At 39.0% G+C, this 27,234-nt stretch overlaps 4 protein-coding genes across 4 annotated transcripts; 2 read left to right on the top strand and 2 right to left on the bottom strand.

Annotated features, from left to right (window-relative positions):
- Window positions 1-3,450: 3,450 nt before the first annotated feature.
- Window positions 3,451-11,330, bottom strand: LOC137245341 (ribonuclease kappa-B). Its single transcript, XM_067775846.1, has 3 exons — window positions 11,069-11,330; window positions 10,815-10,934; window positions 3,451-4,645 (listed from the first exon to the last, which is right to left on the bottom strand). Exons 1-3 carry the CDS (start codon window positions 11,135-11,137, stop codon window positions 4,547-4,549), a joined length of 288 nt encoding a protein of 95 aa, XP_067631947.1. The 5' UTR covers window positions 11,138-11,330; the 3' UTR covers window positions 3,451-4,546.
- A 1,547-nt stretch (window positions 11,331-12,877) lies between these two features.
- Josd (Josephin domain containing) lies at window positions 12,878-14,693 on the top strand. Its single transcript, XM_067778136.1, has 3 exons — window positions 12,878-13,100; window positions 13,176-13,347; window positions 13,416-14,693. Exons 1-3 carry the CDS (start codon window positions 13,025-13,027, stop codon window positions 13,780-13,782), a joined length of 615 nt encoding a protein of 204 aa, XP_067634237.1. The 5' UTR covers window positions 12,878-13,024; the 3' UTR covers window positions 13,783-14,693.
- On the bottom strand, window positions 14,520-15,909 carry kune (kune-kune). Its single transcript, XM_067778135.1, has one exon. It carries the CDS (start codon window positions 15,776-15,778, stop codon window positions 14,984-14,986), a length of 795 nt encoding a protein of 264 aa, XP_067634236.1. The 5' UTR covers window positions 15,779-15,909; the 3' UTR covers window positions 14,520-14,983.
- A 5,499-nt stretch (window positions 15,910-21,408) lies between these two features.
- d4 lies at window positions 21,409-25,592 on the top strand. Its single transcript, XM_067775845.1, has 3 exons — window positions 21,409-22,123; window positions 22,254-22,520; window positions 22,585-25,592. Exons 1-3 carry the CDS (start codon window positions 21,751-21,753, stop codon window positions 23,484-23,486), a joined length of 1,542 nt encoding a protein of 513 aa, XP_067631946.1. The 5' UTR covers window positions 21,409-21,750; the 3' UTR covers window positions 23,487-25,592.
- The last annotated feature ends 1,642 nt before the right edge of the window (window positions 25,593-27,234 follow it).

Raw genomic sequence — 27,234 nt, 5'->3', positions numbered from 1 at the left:
AAAGTGGAAAGTTGTATCTAGTTCGAGACCGGAGAAAAGATAATGCAGCGGCGACAATTTCCACCGCCTAGGACATCACCATGTTAAAATTCGCTAATTAAAAGCATGTTAAAGAGATGGGTGGGAACTAGTAGTGGTTCGGAATGCACTACAATCACATAAGTTTTGAACTAGAGATTTTCCCTACAGGCTACACACATACAAAAATATAAAAATCGATTTGATTGAACTAAATGGCGCATATTCATAGTCGAAATAAAATAGGTTTTAAATTTAGTTGCAGCTGTTTTGGCAGATAGCTCATAGAAAATTATGTCAAAAAGCTGCAACAAATTTAAAACCTATTTTATTTTGACTATGATTATGCGCCAATATGTTTAAAAAAAAATTTTAACTCCTTTTTATTAAATCTGTAATAATTGAGTTAGATGTTTTAGTATCTAAGCAAAGGCTCACTATTGGCTATTTTGGGGAAAATTGTCTCGAAATCGAGTTATTGGCAATGCACAGTGGGCTATTTTCCTCACCAGCGGTAATTAACAACTCTCGAGGTAAATAAATATTTCGGATCGGTATTTTTTCGAAATTCGGAAACAATCTAAGAACTAAAAAAATTGTGTTAGCTAAAAATAACCTTTTTTAATTAATAAATTTTTAAAAATTTTAATTCATGCGTTTTTCGGATTCTTAACTATGCCTGTTTGTCGATATTCTTCATTCATAATTAACAAATTAGATGTCTTCAAAGGCGTGAAATGAGGTGTAGTTGTGCCGCTGAGCATGTAGTCCAAAAGAGCCACCATGATGAATCCTCACTGTTACGCCTTCTTTCGGGTATTCTGGGCTACGAGCTTCTGATTCTTGCTTGAACACAAACGAGTACTTTGAAGCTCTTGAAACCGATATCATGGCTTCTCATGACATTCTCGTACATATATCGAAATACTCTTAAATCTAACGAGCTTTACTTTACTCAACTGAGCCGCTGCATTGGCAGTGCTATATGCATTCCACTGTTTTTACTTGTGATTTTTCCAGAAGAATTGGTAAGCTCTATATAGCTCGTGATTAGCCGATTCTCACGCGAAATTTATTCTCGAATAAATTAGGGAATCGTAAGCTATGTTCCTGTAATGACACATGAACAGACTGCTGGTGACATGTCCGCACGGCTCTCATATCTGCTCACTGAGAACTATCAATTACTACGTACCGCCGCGGCGGCCATCAAAGACTTCTATCGAATCCGAGAAATAACTCCTGCTAGGAGGAATAAGGCTACGGGTACCGCCGTTTCCGGGAGTAGCAACACGCGTTGTATGTGAGTGTTATCGTGACGAGCAAAGAGAAGGGTCTAGTTAGAAAAAATAGTGGTGCAATGAGCTTACTTACTTAATTGGCACTTAACCGTCTAAACGGTTATGGCCGTCCAACAAGGCGCGCCAGTTGCTCCTTCGCTCCGCCAACCGGCGCCAATTGGTCACACCAAGGGAGTTTAAATCGTTTTCCATCTGGTCCTTCCAACGGAGTGGGGGCCGCCCTCTACCTCTGCTTCCATAGGCGGGTTCCGGTAGAAACACTTTCTTGGCCGGAGCATCATCTTTCATTCGCATAACATGGCCTAGCCAGCGCAGCCGCTGCATTTTAATTCGCTGGACTATGTTGATGTCTGCGTATAGCTCGTACAGCTCATCATTAAATCTTCTTCGGTACTCGCCATCGCCAACGCGTAGGGATCCATAAATCTTTCGAAGAACTTTTCTCTCGAACACTCCCAAAGCCGTTTCATCTGCTGTTGTCATGGTCCATGCTTCTGCCCCATATAGCAGGACGGGTACGATAAGTGACTTGTAGAGTATGATTTTCGTTCGCCGAGAGAGGACTTTATTTTTCAATTGCCTACCTAGTCCAAAGTAGCATTTATTGGCAAGATTGATTCTTCGCTGGATTTCAGTGCTGATGTTGTTGCTAGTGTTGATGCTGGTTCCCAAATAAACGAAGTCTTTTACTATTTCGAAATTATGGCTGCCAACAGTAGCGTGGTTGCCAAGGCGCATATGCGCTGACTCTTTGCTCGATGACAGCAGGTACTTCGTTTTGTCCTCATTCACCATCAAACCCATCTTTACCGCTTCTTTTTCCAGTTTGGAGTAAGCAGAACTAACAGCGCGGGTGTTTAGGCCGATGATATCAATTTCATCAGCATATGCCAGTAGTTGCACGCTTTTATAGTATATTGTAGTATATAATGAGCTTAAGATGTGACTAAAAGGATTGTGCCCGAAGTGTATGCAAGATATCTCAAGACCGGTACAAATTCTTTTAGAAACAATTCTGCAGACCTGGCTGCAAAGGGCTTGTGAAGCCTAAACCTTTAAAGAATTACCAGCGCAGTTTTTAGCTTCTCCAAGCCATTTATCAACCTCACCTACCCGTCTCGAATCCTATATATTCAGCAGACGAGGCTCTCTCGATCCCAAGCTCCTCACGGAAGGAGGGGGTTGGATGACGTAGAAGGTTCAAAGTGGTTTTATCAAATCGTTCCCGAGATAGTTGGGCTAATATCTTTATGGTGCTTTTTCCGGAACGTACCGGATTAATATCCGGCTAAGGACTGTCAACATTGACAAAATCCCTTAAGACATTCGGAGAGTCACCTTATCGCTTCAAGGAGAAGACCTGGTAACCGACTTCCAGAGCATGTTAAAGTTATGGAGGGAAAACATTATTTTCTTACGATGAAATAACAAAGCGCCGTTAAACAAAAGACTGGCATCCACCAACGCCTCTAACACCCCTCTAATTCTGGTCTACCCCTGTTGAAACAGCAAGTTTCCCTGGACTCCCCCCGTTAGAGGACATTGATGACAATTTTTGATTGGTCGCACCTATTGGATGGGGCGAAGCACTGCTACAACAACAGACTGACGTCCGAATATGGTCAGACGAGCGGATGACTCCAAATTGGAATATTAAAGTTTTCCAGCGAATCGGCAGCTTACGACTGAAGAATTGCCATCGACCATCAGTGAAAGCGTATTCAGCGCATTCAAGTAAGATCCCATCTAATCACACTACCTCGCGGTCGAAAAGATGCCGTTTGACAACGAGCACAGAGGAAATGGATACATCTTTAAGTAACAAGAAAAGTGAGTCTGAGAAACATAAGACTTAGACCTCATCAGTTCAACTTCACACCTTTTACCGACCTGATTCTAACGGCACTTTTGTGTATATTTGAAAGGCACACTATAGTCTCCCTGCCAAAATTATACGACTACCCCAAATGAGATTGAGCTCTATCATCAGTTTCAACATTAATTTAAAAAACATTTCTGAGTCTTTCAAAGTAAACAACTTTTCAGAGAAGAAGACTTTCCATCGTTTATCGGTTATTAGGGTTTATAAAATAGTTTATAATAGTTTATTAGTACAAGAATGCTTCAATACTTTATATTCATTTTTCTAGAATACTTTATTACGTAAATTATATTTATTTAATATAAACATTTTTAAATGAAGTTTACAGATTGATGTGTTTTTCTACAACATTTGGAACAGGTAATATTACATAGTTTTTATAGATTCGCCCGAAACTGCTTTTTATATATACAAACATTATTTGTGTAGTTGTAGTTTTAGGAGTTTTGAAAGATTTATTTAATTTACATCATATTGCGTGCTTTTGTTGAAAAACAAATAACTTAAACAAAAAAGTTGAATGTACTCAAATTTTTCAAAATACCATCTACAATGTTTCCCATATACCAAATTTAAGATTTGATTTTTGCATATCGGCATTTTTCCTTAGCTAAAAGAAGCATTAAAGAATCGATGATTTTGTATTAAATTTATGTAAGTTAGAATGAACATGTTTGGAAAAAATTGTATTTTGCAAAAAAAAAATAAAATAAAAAATAATATACAAATAAAAATATTTAAAAAAAAATACTTTAAAATACTTGCCTAAGCAAATTAGGTCTAAGAAAAACAGCAAAATTAAAATACCAGAAGAAAAAGTTATGTAATTTGGTTTGGATATTTTCTGACGATAATGGAATGTGTGATTTGATTTTATTATTTAATTTTTAACGACCATTTCATATGCTAGCCAACAGCTTGGAGCAGTTTAAGGTAGACACAAGACAGCATTTTTTAGGAATATTGTAAGAATATTAGCGATATGATTGTTTAGTATTTTTTTTTTTTAATAATACGTTATGATGTAGGGATAACGTAATGTAAAACGATGACGTTGCCTTAGTGCGACTGTTTCAGGGTTCTTTTCTTATTTTGGTTTATCTGGCATGCTAGATTTGTACAGTTTGTAGTACATGTTCATATATTCATATAAGAATATCTTCTACCAGCTACAATATGCTCACTCACACGCACATGCAATTGCTGATCGGTTATTGATGAATTTAGACCAGCGTGATGTAGGTCAGAGAACTTAACTTGAACAAGATTTTAAGGAAAATTGGATTTATTATGCACATGTTCTTTTTGTTTTTGCTGCTTCATGACTTATACTGACGCTCTAACATTAATTGGCAGTCGCTCGGCTGTTCACATAGAATTGTTGTGCGGATAATAGGAGCGTAAGCACATAAATGCATGCCGCAATCCAGCAATTGTAGGCGTTCTGTAAAAAAAATTATTAATGCTTTTAGAAGTAAAACAATTTTATTATTATTCGCTAAGTTGTTGTTGCAGTATACATTTAATTCTGCTTAGTGGGCACCCTGTCATGATACATATCTACGTTTTCGGAGATAAGTAAATGGGTTGTTTTCAGTCCAGCTACAATGAACCGCTCCGAAGGTGACAACAAATTAAATGGGGTGTGTGCCATAGACAGATGGATCTATGTATCAGAATGGCTTGGAGATTCTGCGGGATAGCTGAACAGGGCGAAGTTCGCGTACAACAGCAATTAGTCTCGAAAAAAATTACTTCTAGGTCATGGTACCACCGATTTATCGAGTGGAGGGTAAGAGACATCCTAATCATTGTTGAAGCGATTTAATTAGTACAGGAGTATATTCAAATTTCGCTACCGTTCGGTTTTCCCTTAGGGAGTGTCCATTTCATTGATTTTATCAAACACCACTAAGCGATTTTGGTAATTCTATACGACAGCATGACACTGCTAATACGCGTCCAAAAATGAAAGGTGTCAAAAGACGCGTATTAATCTCGACAACAATAATCCGAAGCCGGAAAATAAAAATAATTTTACCTCTGTCCGGAGATATTTGCAGTTGAAGTTGGCGATTGTCATGTGGTTGTTGTAATGTTGGTGTACCCACAAAAAAAATTGTGAACATAAGTGTTTTGCGCAGATATAGTTTTGGTCTCCAAACCGGTGTTGGACCCACCAGGTTAGGTAAGGTTAGGTTGAACTGGCCGGTCCATGAGGACCTCACATAGACTGATTGAGTCCGTAGTGTTACCGGAAGTTTGTTTTAACGACCAAACTGAAAAACCCTATCAAAAACCAGGACCTATGTTATAAAATAACTCCGTCCTCTTGGCAAATACTAGAAGCTTCCTAGGACTTAAGCCACTTGCTGCTTCTAGATCTGACAGCTGTATCAGATTGGGGCGTCTACGGAGCAAGCTTCAAGGGATGCGCCCTTTTTAGCTAGTTCGTCCGCTTTTTCATTCCCATCTATTCCCATATGCTCTGAGACCCAATACAGATGTATGCTTCTCCCTGTCCCGATTCTCTCCAGAGACTCCTTACACTTCAAATAAATACATACATACATACATACACTCTAACACGCATTTAGACGCTGTGCTATGCGAGATTATTGCCTTAATTGCTGCTTGACTGTCAATATAAAAGTTAACACGGTTGCAGCTTAAGCTATTCTCTTCCAGGGTTTCTACTGCTTAGGTTACGGCTAATATTTCCGCTTGGAAAACGCTACAGTAATCAGGCAGCCTGCAGGATCAGCTTATTTCCGGATTAGCACAGTATACCGCAGACCCTACGCCTTCCACTACTTTGGAACCATCTGCGTACACATGTATCGCCTCGTCCGCCATTTGCGCACCATTGATCCAACCTTAAGATCTCCCTCGAAGCGCACATAGGGAATCAGGTAGTCAGTTCGCCGTGTGTTGATGACGCTATACTACTATGGCCATATGGTCGGCGCTCAAGCTGCCCCGAGGCACCGAGCCTGGTTGCCGTTGTTAATGCTATGTTCTTTGCTACCAGGTCTACAGGTGGACAGTGCAGCCGTCAAGATTGTTTTCAGGGCTCCCGTAATGCTAAGTATCGATAGTCTGCATACCCCCTCTAACTTTTTGAGGTATGTTGTTTTTTGTCTGGCTTTCCACCAAACAAGAACTCCATATTATAGAATAGGGCTTACAATCGCTGTAAAAACCCAATCAGAAAGAGAGGGCGATAAGCCCCACGTAAACCCCAGCAATCTTTTACATGCATAAAGTGCCGTTGAAGCCTTCTTCACCCTCTCCTCCACGTTGAGCTTCCATGACAGCTTACTATCTAGGATGATTCCTAGATATTTTGTGCAAGGTTTCTCCTGTAAGGTCACCCTCCTAACTTAGGCCTGGTCCAATTTGGGACCTTGTACCTCTTTGTAAACAGGGTCATATCCGTCTTCTCCTCATTTATTTTCAACCCGACATTAGATGCCCAGGTATGAATATCACGAAGCGCCCGATTCATCAAAGAACTAATTGTTGGAAGGCACTTTCCACTTATGACAATTGCAACGTCATCTGCGTAAGCCGTAAGTTTTACGGGTCCCTCATCAAATCGCCTGAGCAGTTGGTTGATGACCAGCGTCCACAGTACCCCTCCCTGCGGCGTGCCCCTGTCCACTGATTTCGTGGCCTCATACAATCCCCATTGTGATGTAATCTTCCTGCAATTTAACATGCAGCCGATCCATCTGATTAAGGCGGGATGTACTTTAATTTAATTAAGATCATCCATAATCGCCCATTGAGAAACATTATTGAAAGCCCGGCAATGTCCAAGAAGACTCCTAGAGCATACTCCTTATATTCCTGGGATTTCTCTATGCTTATTACCACCCTATGCAATGCGGTGTCTACCGACTTGCCTTTGGTGTACGCATGCTGTGTTGTGGAGAGCAGCTTTTCATCCACGTTGGACTTTATGTACACATCTATCAGCCTCTCAAAGGTTTTAAGCAGAAATGATGTTCAGCTAATGGGTATATAGTCTTTGGGATACACGTGACCGATCTTCCCCGCCTTTGGTAGGAAATCTACACGAGTAGTTCTCCAAGAGTGCGGTACATGATTCAGGCTTATGCACGCATCGAGTATTATTTTAAGCCATTCCACGACCGCCATACTTGAAACTTGTAGCAGGACCGGGAATATACCGTCTTGGCCCGGCGATTTAAACTTACAAAACGTTTTCACTGCCCTTTCGATCTTAAATACAAATATCGGTCACCAAGCCCGGCACTACCTGCTCCGTGATCGAAGTGTGAGTGATGTCCGCTGACTCTTCTAAACCGTCTCCCGATGGGAAATGTGTGCCGAGAAGCACCTCAAGGTATTCCTCACTATTACGTGACCATTCCCCGTTCTCTTTTTTTATTAGTCCCTGGACTATGTTTCCCCTTGCTAGGACTTTTTTCAACCTTGTTGTTTCGCTGGAGCACTCTATGTCCGTACAGAAACTTGTCCATGAGATTCTCTTCGCTCTGGAAATTTCACGCTTGTAGATCCGCAGTAGATCCCTGTACTCGTCCCGACACGCTTCGCTTTCCGCGGTCTTTGCGAGCTTAAACATTTCTTTTACCTGTCTTCTTAGAAGACTGAGCTCATTGCTCCACCATGGCGGAATCTTCTTAGAGGGCAAGCTTTGTTATATGCAGTCTTAAGCGTTCTTGTTAGGAATTCGACTCCTCCAGTTCCTCAAAATTGGCGACCTCTTTGGGTTCTCCCAGCTTTGTTTCTGGAATTTAGTCCAGTAGTAGATGCTGAAGCTGATATACGCATGGTCGGAGAATGATGGTCTATCAAGAATCATCAAATCATACCTTCATATATCACGCTCGGAGCTCAATGTAATATCCAGAACATTGCTGGATGTTGGACCAATGTATGTAGGGACATTTCCCCTGTTGGCTATCTGCAAATTGGTTTGCAGGATGTAACGAAATAGAGATTCGCCTCTCTTGTTCGTATCTGCTCCTCCCCACGCATTGTGGTGCGCATTTCCACCTGCGCCTATGACCAACCGCCCTTAGCGCCCTTCCTCTTGTACTAGCCTTTTGCACTCCATCGGTGGAACCTCCGCAGCATGGGCCATGTAGCAGGACTCCAGGATAAATGTCTGATTATTCTTTTGCTCAACGGCCACCTGTACGAGGTCCTCAGTGATGTAATTGGGCAGCATATATGAATGCAGCTGTTTGCTTACCATTACTACAGCTCGCACCCGTCCTTTCGTTTGCGCGTAGTAAACGCCAAACCCGCGCGCGATAAGTCCAGAAACCCTTCCTACCGATGAGAGCCACGGCTCCTGGATCAGCGCCACGTCAAACGAACCCTCTTCAAGGGTTAGTAGGAGTTTGCTCGACGCCACTTTACTGTGTTGGAGGTTTATCTGTAGGACTCGCAGCACCATTGGGCTGTTTGTCCCCCTCCAACACCTTCGTCGTGACGTCGTCGTTCTCCCCTTGCCCTTTTCGTTTAGAGTATTCGAGGCCCCCTTCAGCCTCTCGCAACTGTTGTGCCGGATGTTCCTCTGTACGCACCATCTGGCTGTTGGTCCTCTTCTAACTCCTTCCTTCGTGGTGACGTCGGCTACCTCCACCTGTCTTTTTTCCCTTAGGCTTTGGGGTCCTTTTCGACTTCGCCCACTTCCAGCGTGTTAGGATTTTTATCCTCGGGACTTCTTTTCCTCATTCGCATATAAATTTTGCCTTACCAAAGGGCATTTTTCCAAGCTGCGTGTACAATATATCCTCCGCCTGCTTGTTTATTTGGAAGATGTAGAACTGACCTTCCTCCGTAGGCCGAGATGCAGTAAGTACCTTCCAATCCTGTGTCGATATGTTCGGATTCTTATTCTGAAGAAGTCGCAGTGTATCCTCCGACTTCATCACGCATAGTATCCATACCATAACTTTTGGTACCGTGGGGATTTGCGCTTTATCCACCACCTCAAACCGCGCGATCGTGCCTTGCCTTTGGAGGTTTGTAACTACTTCCTCCAGCCACCGCAAGCTCGCGATGTTGTCGCACCCTATCATCGTCACACCATTATACCATCCCCCCCGAGTCAAAGGTTGGAAGGGGCTTACTTGGTTGTTCCCGCATTATCTTAAGCATTAAGCTAATAAGCTGCCTTTCCACAGATCTCCAACTTTCAGTAGTCATTTGTCCGAAAGGACTGCTACGATCAACCAGCGCCACAGTCAGTGACTGCTTTGCCACATCACTCATCTTCTCGGGAAAAGTCGGAGTCTTAGTGTTAGCTCCCTTTGGCACCTCCGAGAAAGCCGGAGTCTTAGCGTTAACTCCCTTTAGCACCTCCGAGAAAGCCAGAGACTTGGCGTTATCTCCCTTTGGCTTATCTCCTTCTTGGAACTTCCCTCTGACTCGCAGCTTTCGAGGTAGTTGCTACCTCGCTTTTAGGGTCCATCTGTCTTCAAGCTTTGGCCCTACTTGTCTTGTCTATGCGACTGCCCTGCCTCGCGGGTCTAGGACTGGGTCCTTTCTGCCTCTTGAAAGCTGGCTTGTCCACTACCGCCGAACGTTGCCTCCTTATTCTGCCATTCGATGCTTCTTCCTCCTCGTACCGGTTGCAGAACCGAGGTTTTCCGCAGCAAACCGTTTGAACTGCCTTCGACCTACTTCTACCGCCTCATGGGCGCATTCCAAGCGCTCGATCTCCACTTCTGTTGGGTCGACCACTGCTCCCAAGGTTTGTACAATTCTTAGTGCTGCACGGTACTGCGAGAGACCTCTTTTACTCTTCCTCTGCTCCCTACCCTCTCCACTCTTCTACTCCGTTTTTATTTGTGTGCTTCTCCAACACAGAGTTCATTGAATCAGCACTACTCTCGCTCCCCGAGTCCGACGCATAGCTTAATGCGTTTTTGTCGTCCTTGGCTTACGACTCAGTCCTCCACTTATCATCGTCCTTATTACAATCAGGTAATGAGTCGTTCATCTTGGTTGTACGACCACCTGCCCGACAAGGCGGGCTCGGCGGTTCAGTATTATATACGGGGAAAGAACCGTCCGCCACAGCAGCGCCCCTTACTACGGTAAGGCCATCAATACTTCCCAAGGTGGCCCGGTATCGGGAATCTCCGTTCGAATACAGCCGAATTTATCCCCTGGCTGCAATAGGCACGGTCCGCATGACACCCTGGATTAGGGGGTTGGCAGTTCTTGGTCACCGACATCCCGCCGCCCTCCTATGAGGCGAAACGGCCTAGATGTCAGTCCTAAACAGCTCCGCTTCATAGTTGGGGGCTATGGAGTTCACACCAACGACAAGGTGCATACCCTAGTGAGGGGAACCCACCAGGTGTTCTGCGCATAAATACTATGGATACCACCCCTGGTTTCGGAGGGACCCGTGGGTCATTTTTAGGTTTTTCGTTAATATCTTTTGAACGACTTAAAATTTTTCCTCTCCGGTTTCGGATTATTAATACAGATGTCAAGCGTCGTCACGCGTCGTTCGACACCTCTCTCGATATTTTTGGACGCGTATTAGAATTTTTATGCTGTCGTATAGAATTACCGCGATTTTTCATTGTATCGAATAATACCTGGTTATATGCAGCATTTGCTGCATTGTAGAACTCATCCATTGAATGATATTCCTCCAATATAGGCAGGTCCTCAATCAGCGCAACGCTATGTATGAAGAAGAAAATTCCCATCAGCACCTAAAACGAAGCACGTACCAATGAGGTCAATTTCGAACTTGAATACATGTTTTAGATTTAAAACCCACTATGTATTATCGATTGTAAAGAAATTAATATTACTAGCAGTATAAAGAAATTCATTGGTAACTCACCAATTGTATGATGCCCCATACGGAGATAATCAAACCACAGAGCGATAATTTTGGTCCACAGATTTTCATTTTTGCTGTTATTTAATTTGTTGAATCCGAGTGGAAAGGAGAAACTTAGATTTTTCTTCTTGAATCAATAGTTTTCCACGCAGGAAAAGTTAGAAAATTCTCCAAGTCCTCGTTAAATATATTGAAGAAATTCGCGAAGAAAAATGTCAGTCAGGTGAAAAATTTATTAATCACATGACAGTTTCAAGTAGGAAAATATGTGTTAATATTTGACATTTGATTTTTTAGTGGATTTTTGGAGGAATTTTTAAGTGCGCACAGTAGCTATCATCCGGTGGCAAAATCCTAAGCCAGATAAATAATTTTGCATGAAATGCAACAACAACGATTTGAGCCAGATAAATCCAGATAGAAGTGTGGTTCAATTTGTGAGCCAGATAATTTGTTAATTACTTCTTTTTAGGTTGGCAGCGCGGCCTTTAATATACCTACTTTTTCAAAAATAGATGTCGCTGCTTAGCCCTTCGCCGTATGAGTTAAATGAAAAACAGCGGCGACATCTGCCTATCACATTTCACGTGTGCGAAAATTTCACGACATCTGCTTCTCAAGTCTCTCAATGATCCAGAGCATTCCCGTGAGAATTGAGCGTGAGCCGGAGCTGTAAAACTCACTGAAAGACGGCAAGTAAGGTGATGTGGTTTGTGGTTGATTTATTATCCGTGTTTTTTTACACGCGTATACGTTTACGTCTATGCGTAAAAAAACGATCCTCGCTTAGATAATGCTTAGGAGACCCATCTACCGGCAACTAGCTACCCAACATATGTTGTACCGAAAAGCATAAACACAAACCTCTGGTGGCCATAGTGTATAACATATAGCTGAATCGGTTGCGATGAATAGTATTTGTTGAGGTGATACATAGAATTTGTGTAGAGGTGAAACATAGACACATATTTCAGTTACATCTAAGTAGACTGCGTATTGAAATTTAGTAGTACTAATTTTATGCGCAGCAATTTCAAATGAGTATTTACAGCTGGAGTCATTGGTGCCGTAGCGACTTTGCATGTTTTCTTATGATGCCATGCACAGCTAGCGACAGTCGTACGACATAACACGACCAAGTTGAACTAGGCAAAAATGCCGCGAAAATTTTATCGGAACGTGTCGCTACATGTTGCGTCGTATAATGTGCATGAACCTTAAATGTTGTCCATAACTAGTCACTCAGTTAATTTCTTCTTAATTTTTAAATTTTTTCCAATATAATATATGTGTGTTCCGTTATATCATGCACCGTTTTGGGTAATTCCCGTTTTGTATATTATACATAATGATATTACGTTTTAAGTACAGTTCTTATATATCATTATACCAAATTTATTTAGCAATATGGCGACATTTTGCATTTTTTATCTTAAGTTATATCATACGACTATGATGATTTAGGTAAATTCAACTTTTATATTGCACATTTTTCCAAATTTTTATTTTTATAAACGAAAGTTTATTTAAACAGACAAAGCATGATTTTTTAAGTCACACAATTCACATCTTGAACCAAACACATATACATAAAAACGAATATGTATAATTACGCGGACATCTTCAACAAAAACGATTTTTTGCTGCGGCAGAATACTTACGAATGTAATTGGCCCTTAAGATTGTATTAAACGGTTCTATATGAAGTACTTCTTATGTGACGGGTCCTTAAAGTAAAGAATGACCAAAAGGCTTTTCAACACCTTTCCAGCACTGAACTACATTCAGTAGAAGAGCAAAAATGGCTAAATGTCATAAATAACGTGACAATAATAAATATAAAACCTAGAATAACATAATCAAAAATAAGATACGCGTCTAAAATTAAAACACAACAATCTATGCAGGGAATGTATTAATGCTTGTGCAGAACTGAAGCGAACGAAGTTTACAATAATGCCAACAAATATATATCACGAAAGGCAGACCCGCCAATTGTGTGCCCTCCATACGCTCAATAATCTCTTCCAAGGTAAGCAAAAATGAACAAAATTTCTGCAGCGCAAGCATTTTAATATAAATACAAATATATTTTGCACAATTTCAGGTCAACCAGCATTTACAAAAGAGCAATTGGATCAAATATGCAATGATCTCAGTCCTAACGTTTGGATTAATCCCCATCGCTCGCCATTGGGCTTGGGCAACTATGATATCAACGTAATAATGACGGCGTTGCAAATGCGTAACTGTGAAGCTGTATGGTTCGATAAACGCAAGTAAGCATGAAAATAATATTTGCAAAAACTTTTGTGCAATCCTTTTTTCGTTCATTTTTATCAATTAGGGATCCGTCCTGCATTAATTTGCATGCAATAGTAGGTTTCATACTAAACGTGCCTTCAGATTATAAATTTGCGTTCGTTACGTTGCCCCTACAGAAACGACATTGGATAGCAATACGATATATTGATGGAAAATATTATAATTTAGATTCCAAATTGCGTGAACCAGAATGCATTGGTGGAGAAACAGATTTGTTGACATATCTGCGAGCACAATTGGATACCAATAAACGGGAACTATTTGTAATAGTGGAGAAATCGAAAGCGCATCCTGGTGAGCAGCAACAAACTGCGAAATGGCTAAAAGTTGATACGATGACTAAACAGCATGACAAACTTACAAGCAACAGTTTGAATGGAGCAACTTAAATAAGAAAATTATTTCTTAAAACTCCTCTAGTCGTTTTATGTTTACATAAGTTTGTACACAAGAAATACTTTTAAGTACAAAAATTATAGCAATAGCATCATACATACCTCAATCGGCGTTGTTCTGGAAACAAACATTTTAGTTTTAACCTGCTTAATTCTTGGTTTGGTGAACTATTTCAACCGAATAGTACCGAAAAGAGCCAATGCAGAAATTGTTCATACTTTCTGTTGAGACAATGTTAGCAATCCGATTCTAGAACACCCTGGATGTTTGCACAATGTTGCCGGCATCGTTCATGCAAATAACGATGTGATATCACTTGAAGCATATAATGATATCGCTTGCAACAAAAAAATTTTACGAGGCTTATGCTAATGTACGGCAATAGGTAAAAACAAAACCGAAAAATCAATTTTATAAATATTTGATACATAATATATCGTCGACGTTCTAGAAAACACCCTAAGTCCAAAATGATTAAATGACTTTAGCCTGTCATTAAAAAGGCTCGTATGTGACCAGATAATTAAATCTAAAGTATGTCAGCAGCTATACATGCCGAAACGGACTTAATTAGATTTGCCTGTCGAAATTGTTATTTTTAAGAATATTCATTGTCATTAACTCAAATACCAAAAACGAACTTAATGACTTTAGTTTGAACGCCGACGATATATACTATGTAGATTCGAGTAAGATCTAAACATTCATTCAATCATGTGAAGTAAAACTATTTGTAATTTTTTCGTAGATATAAATTTGTATGTAAAAACTTTATTAGATTCTGTAAAAATTATGCATAGTAATAAAAGACATGTAATGTATGTACGAGTACAAAAACAGTTTGAAATAAATTGATATATATCGAATTGGTCACCTTTTGACTTAAATTTAAAGGTTGGCATTGCTGCGATTTGTGTAATTGTCATTTACTAGTTTGAGGCAAATACTACTTTTAAGGTTAACAATTTGTGCTTAATTATGTGATTGATACTTATATCTACAAGGTAACGTTTTAGCATTAAAAATCGTTGAACACTCTTGTGTACCATCTATATATGGTTCATAAAAATTTTAACATAAAACATCGAATGCCATGGACGGACTTGGATCGACTTAGATTAAGGGAATGCGTTTTTTGAGATTCCTGTTTTCCTTTGAAGATTTGGAGTACATATTAAACTACCACTTCACTCCTCAAATATCTGTTTGTATGCCACCCGCTACGGGCTGAGCTGCAGCGGCGGCCGCTGCTGCTGAAGTACTTTGGCCAGGTGGTGGACGTCTTGGTCTTGATGGCTCTGGTGCGAAATATTGTTGTGCCTGCTGTTGATAATAATCATCTGTAGCGCCACCATATTCACTCACAACATCACGATTACTAATTTCATTCAAATGGCGATAACGTTCTCGTCTTGCTTCTACTATATACAGTATACCAGCTGGTAAAAGCATTACACAACCTACTACAGCCAATGCGAATGACCAACCGATATCATTATTCTGCCATCCAGGCATCCAATCACGTGAATCGCCTTTGGCACCAAATATAACAACAGCAATAAAGCCGAATATAGATGCAATCACTTGACACGATCCAATGGCAAGAAGCAACAGAACGTAGCGGTCATCGTCGCGTGATGTGCGCAAGAAAGCCAATGTCAGTGGCAGAGCAAGAAGAGAAATAACGAGGCAGAGTGTAGCAAATGCTTGAACGGCTACATAGAAACTTGGCAGCAGGAAGTCGTGTATAATGTAATATTCCTCTTCGAAAACCCACATGCAACCATTGAAGACGGTGTCATAAAACCGATGAATATCTCGAAAGTGATTAAAGCACACTTCCCATAGCCCTAGATTTGTAAAGCGTGGATTAGCAATTCGTCCATCTGTCACCAACCAATACGGTGTGACGAAAGCAATGAGAAATAGCAGGAAGGACACCGCGGAGATTCCTACAGCTATGCGTGTGGTCCGATTACTGGCCCCCATTTCGTTTGCGTTATTTGTACGTAAATTAAAATTTTAAGTAAGGCTCTTTAAACATAAATTCAATAAACTAGTAAAAAATTTGTTTTTACTTTTCCACGCCCAACTACTAAATTTTTGATGACACACTGACGTTGCCAGATGTAACGGTATAAACAACTTGCATAAATAGCGGTGTTTTTTTTACACGCGTATACGTTTACGTTTGCGCGTGAAAAAAACGGTTGTACTCGCTTAGATAATGCTTAGGGTGCCTTTCTAGCGGCAACAAGCTACAAAACATGTTGTACCAAAAAGCGCAGACACAAACCTCTGGTGGCCATAGTGTATAACATACAGCTGAATCGGTTCCGATGAATAGTGAAAACACACCATTTGTAGAGGTGATACATAGAATTAGTATAGAGGTGGAACATAGACACATATATCAGTTGCATGTGAGTATAATGCTTATTGAAATTTAGGAGTACTAATTTTATGCGCAGCAATTTCAGAAGAGTAGATAAAGTTTAACGCTTAGCATGATATAAAGATTAAGTGTAAACGTAGATAGATGTAAATAAAATAATTAAAAAAAAAACAAATTTAAGTTAAACGGTTTGATTGAAAACAATACTTACATGAAGTAATAATAGTACTAAAAGCTAGAAAATAATTAGGTAGGTCCTGGGTACTAGTCATCACACTCCTCATCAAATGGCTATGGTACAAAGAATAAATTTCAACACAAGAATAACTGAGCACTCTTCTACGAAAATAGACTTATTGTTCAGCAATAATGAGCAGGTTAAAACTGAACATGTAAGTGAATATAGAATTTCCGATCATGAAACAATTGAGAAAAGTTGCTACTGTCACCAACTGGGAGTACTATAGCGCAGAAAATCTTTTAAATCTGCTGCGAACATACGGCTTTAGCTCTGTGTCTCATGTAGGAGTAGAACGTAGAACTGAGTTCCTGAACAATATTTTAACTGAAGCTATGCAAGCACTGACGTATGAGAAGAGGATCCAAATACAACTGAGCAATAAGTGGTATGACCGTGAGCTAAGGGAACTGCACAAAAGAAAACTTGAATCCTATAATACTGCTAGAAATACTGGCAACTGGGAGGATTATAATGGCGTTAAAAAAATATATAAAAAAAACTGTTATGTATAAAAAGAAGAAATATATGGAAGATAAAGTGCTCGATAGTGAAGGAGACATGAAGCGGATGTGGAAGTCTTTAAAAGATCTTGCTGAGCTCACCAATGACAAAAAGGTCGTTAGCAAAATAGTAATTAACGGTGAATGCCTCGAGAAGGAACACGATATAGCCAATGCCCTAAATACATTTTTTGTACAGAGCATAGCTAAAATTAATGATAGCATTGAAATAATTCCGATCGCGGCAGAAACAAGTGTAAATAATGCAATTGAAACTTTTCAATTCACCGACGTAGAGTTAGATGATATAATGAACATTACTAAATCTTTTAGAAACAAAAATGGTGGAAAAAAGCTTTTGTCGGAGGGGGTATTTAAAGATGCCATGATTTACATTGCTCTCTTCTACAAAGATATAATAAACGAATCAATAAACAGTAGCATTGTTTCAAATTGCTGGAAAGTATCAACTATAGTACCTGTGGAAAAAGTCGAAATAACAGTAAGGCCGGAGGAACTGCCCCAGCGGGTAAGGGGGTCAGAATATACCCGCGGTAGGTATGCCTGTCGTAAGAGGCGACTAAAATACCAGATTCAAGGGGTGTGTAGCGCAACCCTTCAGGTTGCCAGCGCAATATATAGCTTCTCCAAACCCAATTGTCAACCTCACCAAAGCCTTCGGGGAGCAACCTTATCGCTACAACAACAACAACAACAACAAGGAACTGCGCCCAATTAATACGCTACCCGCAGATGAAAAAATTATGGAAACGGTGGTTAAAAATCAATTAGTGGCATATCTAGATTATTATACCTGAACAATCTGGGTTTAGGAAGAGCCATTCTTGCGAAACAGCACTGAATATGGTTATTGCGGAATGGGAAGAGGATATAACTGACAAGAAAGTTGTGATCTCAGTCTTTTTAGACTTAAAACGTGCTTTTGAAACTGTGCATAGAGAGGAACTGCTGAATGTTATGTTTAATAATGGGATAAGAGGAAAAGCCTTGGAATGGTTCAGAAGCTATTTGAATAATAGAAAGCAGAAGACGATAATTGGAAGTGCAGTTTCACCGGTTGCTGATGTATATATTGGGCTACCGCAAGGTTCAGTATTAGCACCGCTATTGTTTACAATATTTATTAACGATATTAAAGAATGCTTGAAATATTGCAATATTCGACTATTTGCGGATGATGCATTGATAACCATCAGTGAAAGAAATGCGGGCTTTGCGGTGTCGAAAATGCAAGAAGACTAGACTCCCTTTACATATGGCTATGCCATAGAAAGTTGAAAGTGAATGTGGATAAAACCAAATGTATAATATTTTGCAAAAATCAAAGCATTACGGGTGCCAATAACCTTAGCAATATTACTCTGAAGATAAGAAATGTTGAAATTCAGCAAGTAGACAAGATCAAATACCTAGGAGTCTGGATCGACAAAAAACTTAGATTTGGAGAACACATAAGTTGTTTAGAAAACAAAATTGCAAAAAAAATTGGTTTTATGTACAGAACTTGTAAATATATTAGTCAACGACACAAAATATTAGTGTATCGATCAATTATTGAACCGCACTTTATCTATTGTCCAACAATCCTGCTATTAGCAAATGACACACAAATAAAAAAAACTGCAGATACAACAAAACAAGGCAATGCGATTAATTTTAAAATGTTCGCTTAGAATACCAAAAACTACAATGCTAAATATGTTAAACTGGCTCAGTGTAAAATAGTCGATATATTATTTTACATTGAAAGTTATACATCATATGAAATTAGGAATAACACCGAATTATCTGAACGAGAGAATACATTTTAATCATGAAATACATAACTATGGAACTAGAAGCAGCGGAAATATAAGACTGCCTAGAGTAAGAACGGAGTTCGCGAAGAAGACTTTAGAGTATATAGGTTATAAAATGTACAAAGAATTACCAAATGCGATAAAGGACTTTGAAAATATTAATAAGTTTAAAGCAAAATTATTTTTATACTGTAAGTCATTAAGCATGTAATGTAAACAATTTATTTATATATATTTTTTTTTTACCTTGAACTAGGTCTTAAAGACCGTAAATAAATAAATTATTATAATATAGGGCGTTGATCAGACAATTAAATAAAAGCGTTTTGCGTGTGAAATTTCTAAAAATGTGAGGCGTAGCATAACCTGATTAGGGTTCAGTTGGTCTTTTATATGGCTATCAATAGAAATTTGACGCGTCCAACGATTTTATTTAATTGTCTGATCAGCGCCCTATTTTGATGAGGAGTGTGATGACTAGTACCTAGGACCTACCTAATTTTTTTCTAGCTTTTAGTATTACTATTACTTCATGTAAGTATTGTTTTCAATATAACCGTATAACTAAATTTTTTTTTATTATTATTTTATTTTCAAATGTTTAGTCTTTATTTAATTGCCTATAATTTCTCATTCTATTCAGTTCATTTAGTAACTCATTATTATAAGGACTTTTTCCTAACAAGTTTTTACAATCTAAATCCTGAATACATAATCCTTCCAAAGATTTTACTCGACTCTGCACCACGTATGCTTGTCCCTCCTCCAACTTCAAAATATTTTGATGTCACTTCTACCGGACTGTACGTAATATTTGTACCAAATATGACCCAAATCGGACATCATAGGTTGCTTTCTATTCATGAATGTATTATGTGTTCCAAATATGGACCAAATCGGACCACAAATACGATTTATTTTAATATATCGACCTTTGCGCCACCTAGCGGTGTTTATTTGTCTTAGGTCGCTTTCTATTCTTGTATGTATTATGTGTTCCAAATGTGAGCCAAATCGGACCACAAATACGATTTTTGTGAATATCTCGACCCTTGCGCCACCTAGCGGCAATTTTTTTTTATTATTGCATTGTCATCGGGTTCTGAACTATACTCAAATTTTCAAGCCTGTAGCTTATCGGGAAGTTACTTAAATTTCAATTACAAAATTCGTGCCAGTCAACTCAACCTAAATAAAACCGTTTAAAAAAACACAGCTAATATTCGAAAATCTATGCTGTATCCAAGGCGAATTCAGTACCAGGTTTTTTTATCCCAACAACTGATTGCTTCTTCTTATTTTCCATACAGCGCCTTGTACTTTAATATGTGAGTTAATCGAAATCAATTGAAATTTTCTTTTGACGTCACATTCTTCTGCACGGCAAATTTGTTGAATTCGCTTTGGCACCACCTGGTATGGATTCACCTTGCCAGCATCTTTTCATGCAGTGAGTACATCATATGTGCGGCGAGCATTTATCAAAAAGAATAGGTATATATATTTCCTTCAGAGACGTAAAGGTGAAGAGATCCGCCCACAGAAGGAATAGTGAGAAGCATTAAAAAATCATTTCCTGGGTAGGTAATTCACCTTTGAGAGGTAATTCACCTTTGGGAAATTTTTATTTTGATACATAGCCACTATTTAATGTTTTCAATAGCTTTTTTGTGCAATTTTAGCAGAAAAAACGTGTGGTCCAATTGAGTGGAATTTCTTGCACGTTGAATCCACTGTGCAGAAAAGCAGGGGCTGAAACTGTTATTCCTTTTATAACATCATTCCTTGCAAAACTGTTAAGTTTGGACTTTAAATATATTTGGATCAAGATAAAAATTAATTTCGAATTTTTGTGTTTTGAGTCCGATAGAACTAGTTAAACTCGGACTTTTAAAAATAAAAGCTCGAAAATAAAAGTTAAATCCGGACTTTTATTTTTTAAGGCCAAAATACATTTTTTTATTTCGGATAAGCTGTTTCTTTGTTATCAAGCCGGACTTTTATTTTGGCCTTAAAAAATAAAAGTCCGGATTTAACTTTTATTGTCGGACTTTTATTTTTAAAAGTCCGAGTATAACTAACTCAAAAAATTAAAATACAGATTTTACTTTTATATGTGGACTTTTATGGAAAAAGTTCAAAAAGCAAAAAGGATGCATGATTCGACATGATATTGCTATAGGGATACCTGGGAGCTCAAACATTTTCACCTAGGACAATTTTTTGACCAGGACTTTTTCGACTCCTGTTCCTGTAGAAAAGTCAGGGGGAAGGAAAAAAATTTGAACCGGTTTTTGAACAATATGGCAACTTCTCCGCCATTCTCGTTGTTTATTCGTTTCAGACCATTGTTTACTATAAAGTTTGGCAGCTTAAGTGGAGGTTATGTTGCGAATAGAGTGGAAGGCAGTGGACTAGGCAGTCGAATGTCATATAATGAAGGAATGGTGTTCGGAGATTTTTCAAAGTTAAAAAAAAAATTACAAAAGCTTTAATATAAATAAAACTATTGTCTTAATAACAACAAAAACGACATATATATTCTGTATACATACATTTGTAAGGATTATCTTACTTTAAAATTTGAATTAAATAATCTAAAGTTTTTTTTTGAAACTGAGTCGAAAACTGTGCGTGTGAATGTGCGAATTTTCACCGATCAGCTGTTAGTTGCGCTACTTGGTAAAATTTACAATGTTTCAGACGCAGCTGCATTTTTTCCACTTTGTGGTATACTCTAATTTGTGAAGAATTTAATTTATTAACAAAAAAGTGCGCTTACATATTTAGATATTAAATATTTAGTAAGAGATAAAGTTCGCGAAGGCGCTATAAATTGAAAACTTTGAAAGGTGCAGAAGAAGTTAACCTTCGATATCTGTGCTAGCAGCCAGCCAGATTGTGAAAACGGAGACACAAACACATCCAATTATACGCAAAAGTAGTCCATTCAACTTTTATCGAGAATCACAAAGCATTGTATAGGTGCACCTATAAAAGGGACAATGGCCTCTGATATAGAAATTGGAAACATCAATAATTTTGAGAAAATACAGAATTTCCTCAACGATTCGGCTTATAAAGAAATTCTAGAAAATAGCGAAAACTTTAATACACGTTTATGTATTGAACGTCGTCTACGTATGCCATTTTTGGATCCACAGACTGGTGTCGCACAGACACATTGTGCTCTATTCATGAAACAACGCCAACGAATGCCCGGATTTCGTGATGGACAAATATACACATATCCATCTGCACGTTGGCGTAAACCAAAGCGGCAGTACTTACTAAATCATCATCACAGTTATAGAGCGTATCAATATCGTGAGCCACATTACCATCAATCAACGGGCAATTCATCGGCAGAAAGTGCAGGTATGTATACGAGCTAAATGTAGTAGTAGTTTCTTTTCGAAAAATAATAGATTATGTTGCAACTTTCGCACACTGAATGAAATTTGCTAATTTACATGGTATACACTTCCCATAAACAATTAATTTCCAGCAATTGTTGCTGCTGATGGTAATTCTATGAGTGCTTCAGGCGATAACGATAGCAAAGACTCACACGCCAACGCTGAAAAAGATTGGTTCCATGAAGATATTGATATGTCACATTATCATCATGTGGATGACTTCGAAGAGGATTTTGAATCGGACAATGACTTCGACGAATCCTATAGTAGTCGTGGTAAACGTAAACGTGGTACACGCTCGGGGCGCAGAAGCACAGTTACCACTGATGGCACACCAAAACGCGGACGTAAATCAGGTAGTATATATATTGAGATTGCAATTCTGTTTATGCAACTTATATATTTTATTCACGTTCACAGGTAGTCGGCGGCGTAATAATGCTGATGGTGAAGGTGGTGGTGGCGGTGGTCGTCGTCGTGGTGGAGGTGCAGGTGGTGGTGCAAGTAGTAGCAACGCAAATACAGCTGCCGCAGCAGCTGCCGCGGCTGCAGCCGTTGCTGCCGCTGCCAGTGCTGTAGCCTCAACAATGGAAGCCAGCAATTCAAACTCAGCTTCACCAATTGGTACTAATGACGAAACTTCACAATCAGCTATAGTTATCCCTCCAGGTACACCAACAACTGCTACCACATTTCACAAAACATTAAGCGAGAATAGCTCAGGAAGTGCCAGTGCTGGCGCTGCTGTCCCAAGTGATGCCACAGCAACAACTGCACAAGCTAGTACAAGCAGCGCCGCACCTACAAGCGTTACTGCAGCAACAACTGGAACCACAGCAACAACAACAGCTACAACTACAGCCGCAACTGTTGCTCCTACAGCGGTAATCGCTGCCGCCGCCGCCACTACTGCTGATGCTGCATTGAAAAAAGATTTGAAATGTAAATTGCGCCCAGACCGCGAGGTGGCAACACCTTCAACCTATTGCGATTTCTGTTTGGGTGATCAACGTGAGAATAAAAAGACCAATTTGCCGGAGGAATTGGTATCATGTTCAGATTGTGGCCGTTCAGGACATCCATCTTGTTTACAATTTACACCAAATATGATCATTTCTGTAAAACGTTATCGTTGGCAGTGCATTGAATGCAAATATTGTTCCATTTGTGGTACATCAGACAATGATGATCAATTACTATTTTGCGATGATTGTGATCGTGGTTATCATATGTATTGTTTGTCACCACCGTTGATAACGCCACCTGAAGGTTCATGGAGTTGCAAACTTTGTATGGATGAGTTTCATAAAGATGAGAAATAATAAAATCTAAATTTAAAATGCGTTGATAAGTATAATAGTGACAATGATATTGGTGGCAATGATGATAAGAAACACTCAACTTCCCGTTTAAACTAACAAAGAAATTAGACTGAGTTGTTTAAGAAGGAAAGAGAGGGCGGGAATAATTGTGGAATGGCATAATTTTATATAAAAATACTATTGTGGACTTCCGTGAAAATCGTGGTATTGAGGTTAATTCATAAGGTAGTTGCAATGGCACAACTCATTCAAACTTGTAAAAAAAACCTTTTCAACCTCGTAATGTGAAAGATAACTGATTTACGAAGTTGTCATGGCTAAAGACAAGTCATTTGAAAGTTTGAATGCGTTGCACAAAAAAAAAAAATGCTACATTGCAGTGTTGGGCGCTTTTGAAGAAAATATTTAAAAATAAATATATATATATTTTCGTTTTTTAGAATTTCGGGTGACTAACAAATTTTTTGCGACCAAACTCGTAACAAATTCAAACACACCACAGGTCCATAAAATCATCTATATTATCAGGGGACATTGGTAATAGTCTAGAACAGGGGTCTCTCCGAAACCGGCGGTGGAATCCATAGTAATTTTACGAAGACCAAATTTCTGCGTTGGCGGCCTTCGGCCGCGCTTATAAAAAATTACCTTGGCCGATCCACCAATGGGTTAGGACCAAAATTAAATGTGTGCAAAATCCCTTTGTACACACAATTTTTTTCAGTGCACAACAACATTACAACAACCACATGAAAATTGCCAACTTCAATTGCAAATATCTCCAAACAGAGATAAAATGTTTCTTTTCGGCTTTCGGATTATTGTTGTCGAGGTCAATATGCGCCTTTTGACACCTCTCCCCATGTTTTTGGACGCGTATTAGCAGTTGACCCCTGTTCTAGACTTACCGGGGCATTTTCGGTGAAAGTGAGAAATACGTTTAAGATAATTTTAGAAACATTTTCGAAATCATTTTGGTTTTATGTTCGAGCCCTAGATATAGGTAATTTTGGAAACAATTCTGAACGATTTTCAAGATAACATCTGTGGTATATTCGAACTTTTTAGAAATTACAATCAGTATTATTCAGCGAATATTTTAAACACATTTCGAAATTAACTACGATACCCTCTGGGGATCATTCAGGACCATTTGGAGTTCGCAAACGTATTATTCAAAAATAATGATTAATCAAATTTGAATCATTATTTTTGAATAAACTCAACATATCTTGAACCATGGGCACACGATCATTTGTCACTCTTTAATGGATTTTTACGCTCATCACTGCTGTGTTGCATAATTAATTATGTTTACTTTTTAATTCGAAATATATTGAGGATAATTATTTGCACAGGAGATAGTCGTCCGGTTTTATTCTATTTTTTACGCTTCGTTCGGAATTTTAGTACTCAATTATTTGCGGTAATATTAAAAACATAACTGGAGGAAACTCAATTCATAGCGCGTCGAACGAACCTCTGCTTTCAATTAAAAGTAAAAAGCTGCGGACGTTTAGGTACACCTATATCATTAGTGCCTATTTTTTTTTGGTTTCACAGGGCAATTTACAGAAAATATTATTGTATGTAATTTTTTTTTAAATTTTTGTATTAGTTTAAGCGTAAAGATTCAAAGCAATTTTGTTTTTATTTTGTATATTAGGTCTTAAATTGTACTAGTTTTAATGGATATCAAATCATTCATACCGCCGCTAAGTTCTAAAAGCTTTCCAATATGTGTAGTATAAAATAGTATTTATTTTAAGAGCCCATTTATTCGTATGTGCAGTATGTTGCTTCAGTAAAATTTTAGAAAACTTATATGTAATAACTTTTTTTACTCCAATTAACTACCAAGTTCTCAAAAAAAAAAAACAAAAAAAAAAAATACAAACAAATTATAATATATAAAATTTCAAAAGCAAAGCAAAAATTCAGTATTTACTTTAATGCATCTGATAATACTGCTATAAATTATTGGTAACATGAAAGCATACGTATAAACATGCATTTGAGAAGGCTTTACGTTTAAAAATAGAACTTATGTAATTCATTACTAAAATATATGCTCGGAATAAATATTTAACATTGGGCACATATACTTGATTACATTATATGCAAATGTGTTTTTCTTTCTATGTGTAAAATTTGTAAGTGGAATATGCGGGTTTCTATTCGCCCCGCCAAAAGAAACGCCAGCAACAATAATCTTTAATCGCAGTAAATAGTCGACAGCTGAGCGATACTTGAATATCTTTAAAAAGGATAGAAACTATGTTTATCAGGGCAATACAGAGCTTTCTCCTTGTCAGCTTCTTCAACCGAATTCTGACTCCAAGTTTTTTACAAAGAGAGAGGGTTGTATATCCTAGAACACACAAAGTTGCCAATTTCAAACCGCTTCCGAAAAAGTCCGGAGCACTTTAAAAACGCACGATAAACTTCCGATTAAGATAATGGACAAATCTTCCTGAAATCGGCTAGTTATCTCAAAAGCATGGCTCTATGATGCCACCTCGCCAATCTCCATGCAGCTGCAAAATCTACGGTATTCCAGTATATAAAGACTTGAAAAGCTTTTCAGCAGCAAATCCGTCTTGAAGATACAGTTCGGAGTCAGTATAAGGCATGTAGGTCGCGTCGCGCCAATATTTAGGAAAAATGCAAATGTAGCACGACGCAAATTGGAAGAGAAGCCTGGCCAAATCCTGCTTGGAAGTATTCCGCCCTCTTATTTGTTACGCATGGCCAATCACCAATGACAGTGTCAACTGTTATCCAACTCAATCGTCAAACACACCCACCCGTGGCGAAATCTGTTTATTTAGCAGTAGAGGCTTTGACAAAACCTACTTCCTCACGGGTGAAGGGGTTTGGATGACCTTAAAGGTTCAACGTGGTCATATGAAATCGCTTCCCAGGTAGCCGGTCGATGCCCAGCAAAGAATCGTCAACATCGATAAACTTCTCAGAGCCTTGAGAGAATGAATGTCTTTATCGCTACAAGAAGACTCAGCCGACCTAGCCACGGTGTCCAAATATCGATGCAAAGTATCGCGCAGCGTGACTAGAAACTTAATACTGACAAGGTTGGCAGGGTATCGACGTGAGCAACCAGCAGATGCTTGCTATCTACCACAACCCACAGTAAAGTAGACAAAACCTCCTCTGCAGCGTGTCGTTGCACATATTATTATCGATTGTGGCCCACCCCACTGAAGATGGGCCGGTATTTGGTGTCGGTTCGACTCCCCTTCGTGGTCCGAACTGCCTATGCCACTCAGTGGGTATGGACTCGAACCCCTATTTTGATGAGCATAGTCGGGCTTTTTGTGCCTCCTGCAGTTTCCACGGCTAACACAGACATGTTTCGCAGGTCTATCTGTTCCTTTGTTGTGGTAGGTTTTGCGTTCGTTTCTACAATCGTTGCCATCTTTTATATCTAAAGTCTCTGCGTCACCATCCTGTTCCCAAATGGCGCCTGTGATATCTTCAGTGATGCAACATTGACCTTCACTCTTCATTTCATTTACCCGGTTCGTCCTTACATTACCCTCGTCATGTTGTACAAAAGTTTGTTTGTTTGGCTGCTAACCGGGCCCGGATGTATATCCGCACACCGACCTCTGGTTAATTGGTTGGTCAGTCAATTTGATTGTGTTCCACATTAAACTAGGGAGGTGGAGCATCACCACGCCTACAAGGCCAAAAGTTCCCAATAGTATTAAAACCATGTTTGTAGTCC

The sequence above is a fragment of the Eurosta solidaginis genome, chromosome 3, assembly GCF_040869045.1.
Source record: "Eurosta solidaginis isolate ZX-2024a chromosome 3, ASM4086904v1, whole genome shotgun sequence".
In the NCBI taxonomy this organism is placed as follows: domain Eukaryota; kingdom Metazoa; phylum Arthropoda; class Insecta; order Diptera; family Tephritidae; genus Eurosta; species Eurosta solidaginis.
Note: the sequence above shows the minus strand (reverse complement) of the source record. Positions and strands in the feature narration are given on the sequence as shown.

Excerpts from the sequence above, each read along its gene's own strand:
- LOC137245341 (XM_067775846.1), bottom strand. The coding sequence starts at position 11,137 with ATGAAAATCTGTGGACCAAAATTATCGCTCTGTGGTTTGATTATCTCC. Across the intron at positions 10,935-11,068 it reads TATGGGGCATCATACAATTG|GTGCTGATGGGAATTTTCTT; the intron begins GTGAGTTACCAA and ends GCTTCGTTTTAG. Across the intron at positions 4,646-10,814 it reads CAAATGCTGCATATAACCAG|AACGCCTACAATTGCTGGAT; the intron begins GTATTATTCGAT and ends TTTTTTTTACAG.
- Josd (XM_067778136.1), top strand. The coding sequence starts at position 13,025 with ATGCCAACAAATATATATCACGAAAGGCAGACCCGCCAATTGTGTGCC. Across the intron at positions 13,101-13,175 it reads GCTCAATAATCTCTTCCAAG|GTCAACCAGCATTTACAAAA; the intron begins GTAAGCAAAAAT and ends GCACAATTTCAG. Across the intron at positions 13,348-13,415 it reads GTATGGTTCGATAAACGCAA|GGATCCGTCCTGCATTAATT; the intron begins GTAAGCATGAAA and ends TTTATCAATTAG.
- kune (XM_067778135.1), bottom strand. The coding sequence starts at position 15,778 with ATGGGGGCCAGTAATCGGACCACACGCATAGCTGTAGGAATCTCCGCG.
- d4 (XM_067775845.1), top strand. The coding sequence starts at position 21,751 with ATGGCCTCTGATATAGAAATTGGAAACATCAATAATTTTGAGAAAATA. Across the intron at positions 22,124-22,253 it reads TTCATCGGCAGAAAGTGCAG|CAATTGTTGCTGCTGATGGT; the intron begins GTATGTATACGA and ends ATTAATTTCCAG. Across the intron at positions 22,521-22,584 it reads AAAACGCGGACGTAAATCAG|GTAGTCGGCGGCGTAATAAT; the intron begins GTAGTATATATA and ends TCACGTTCACAG.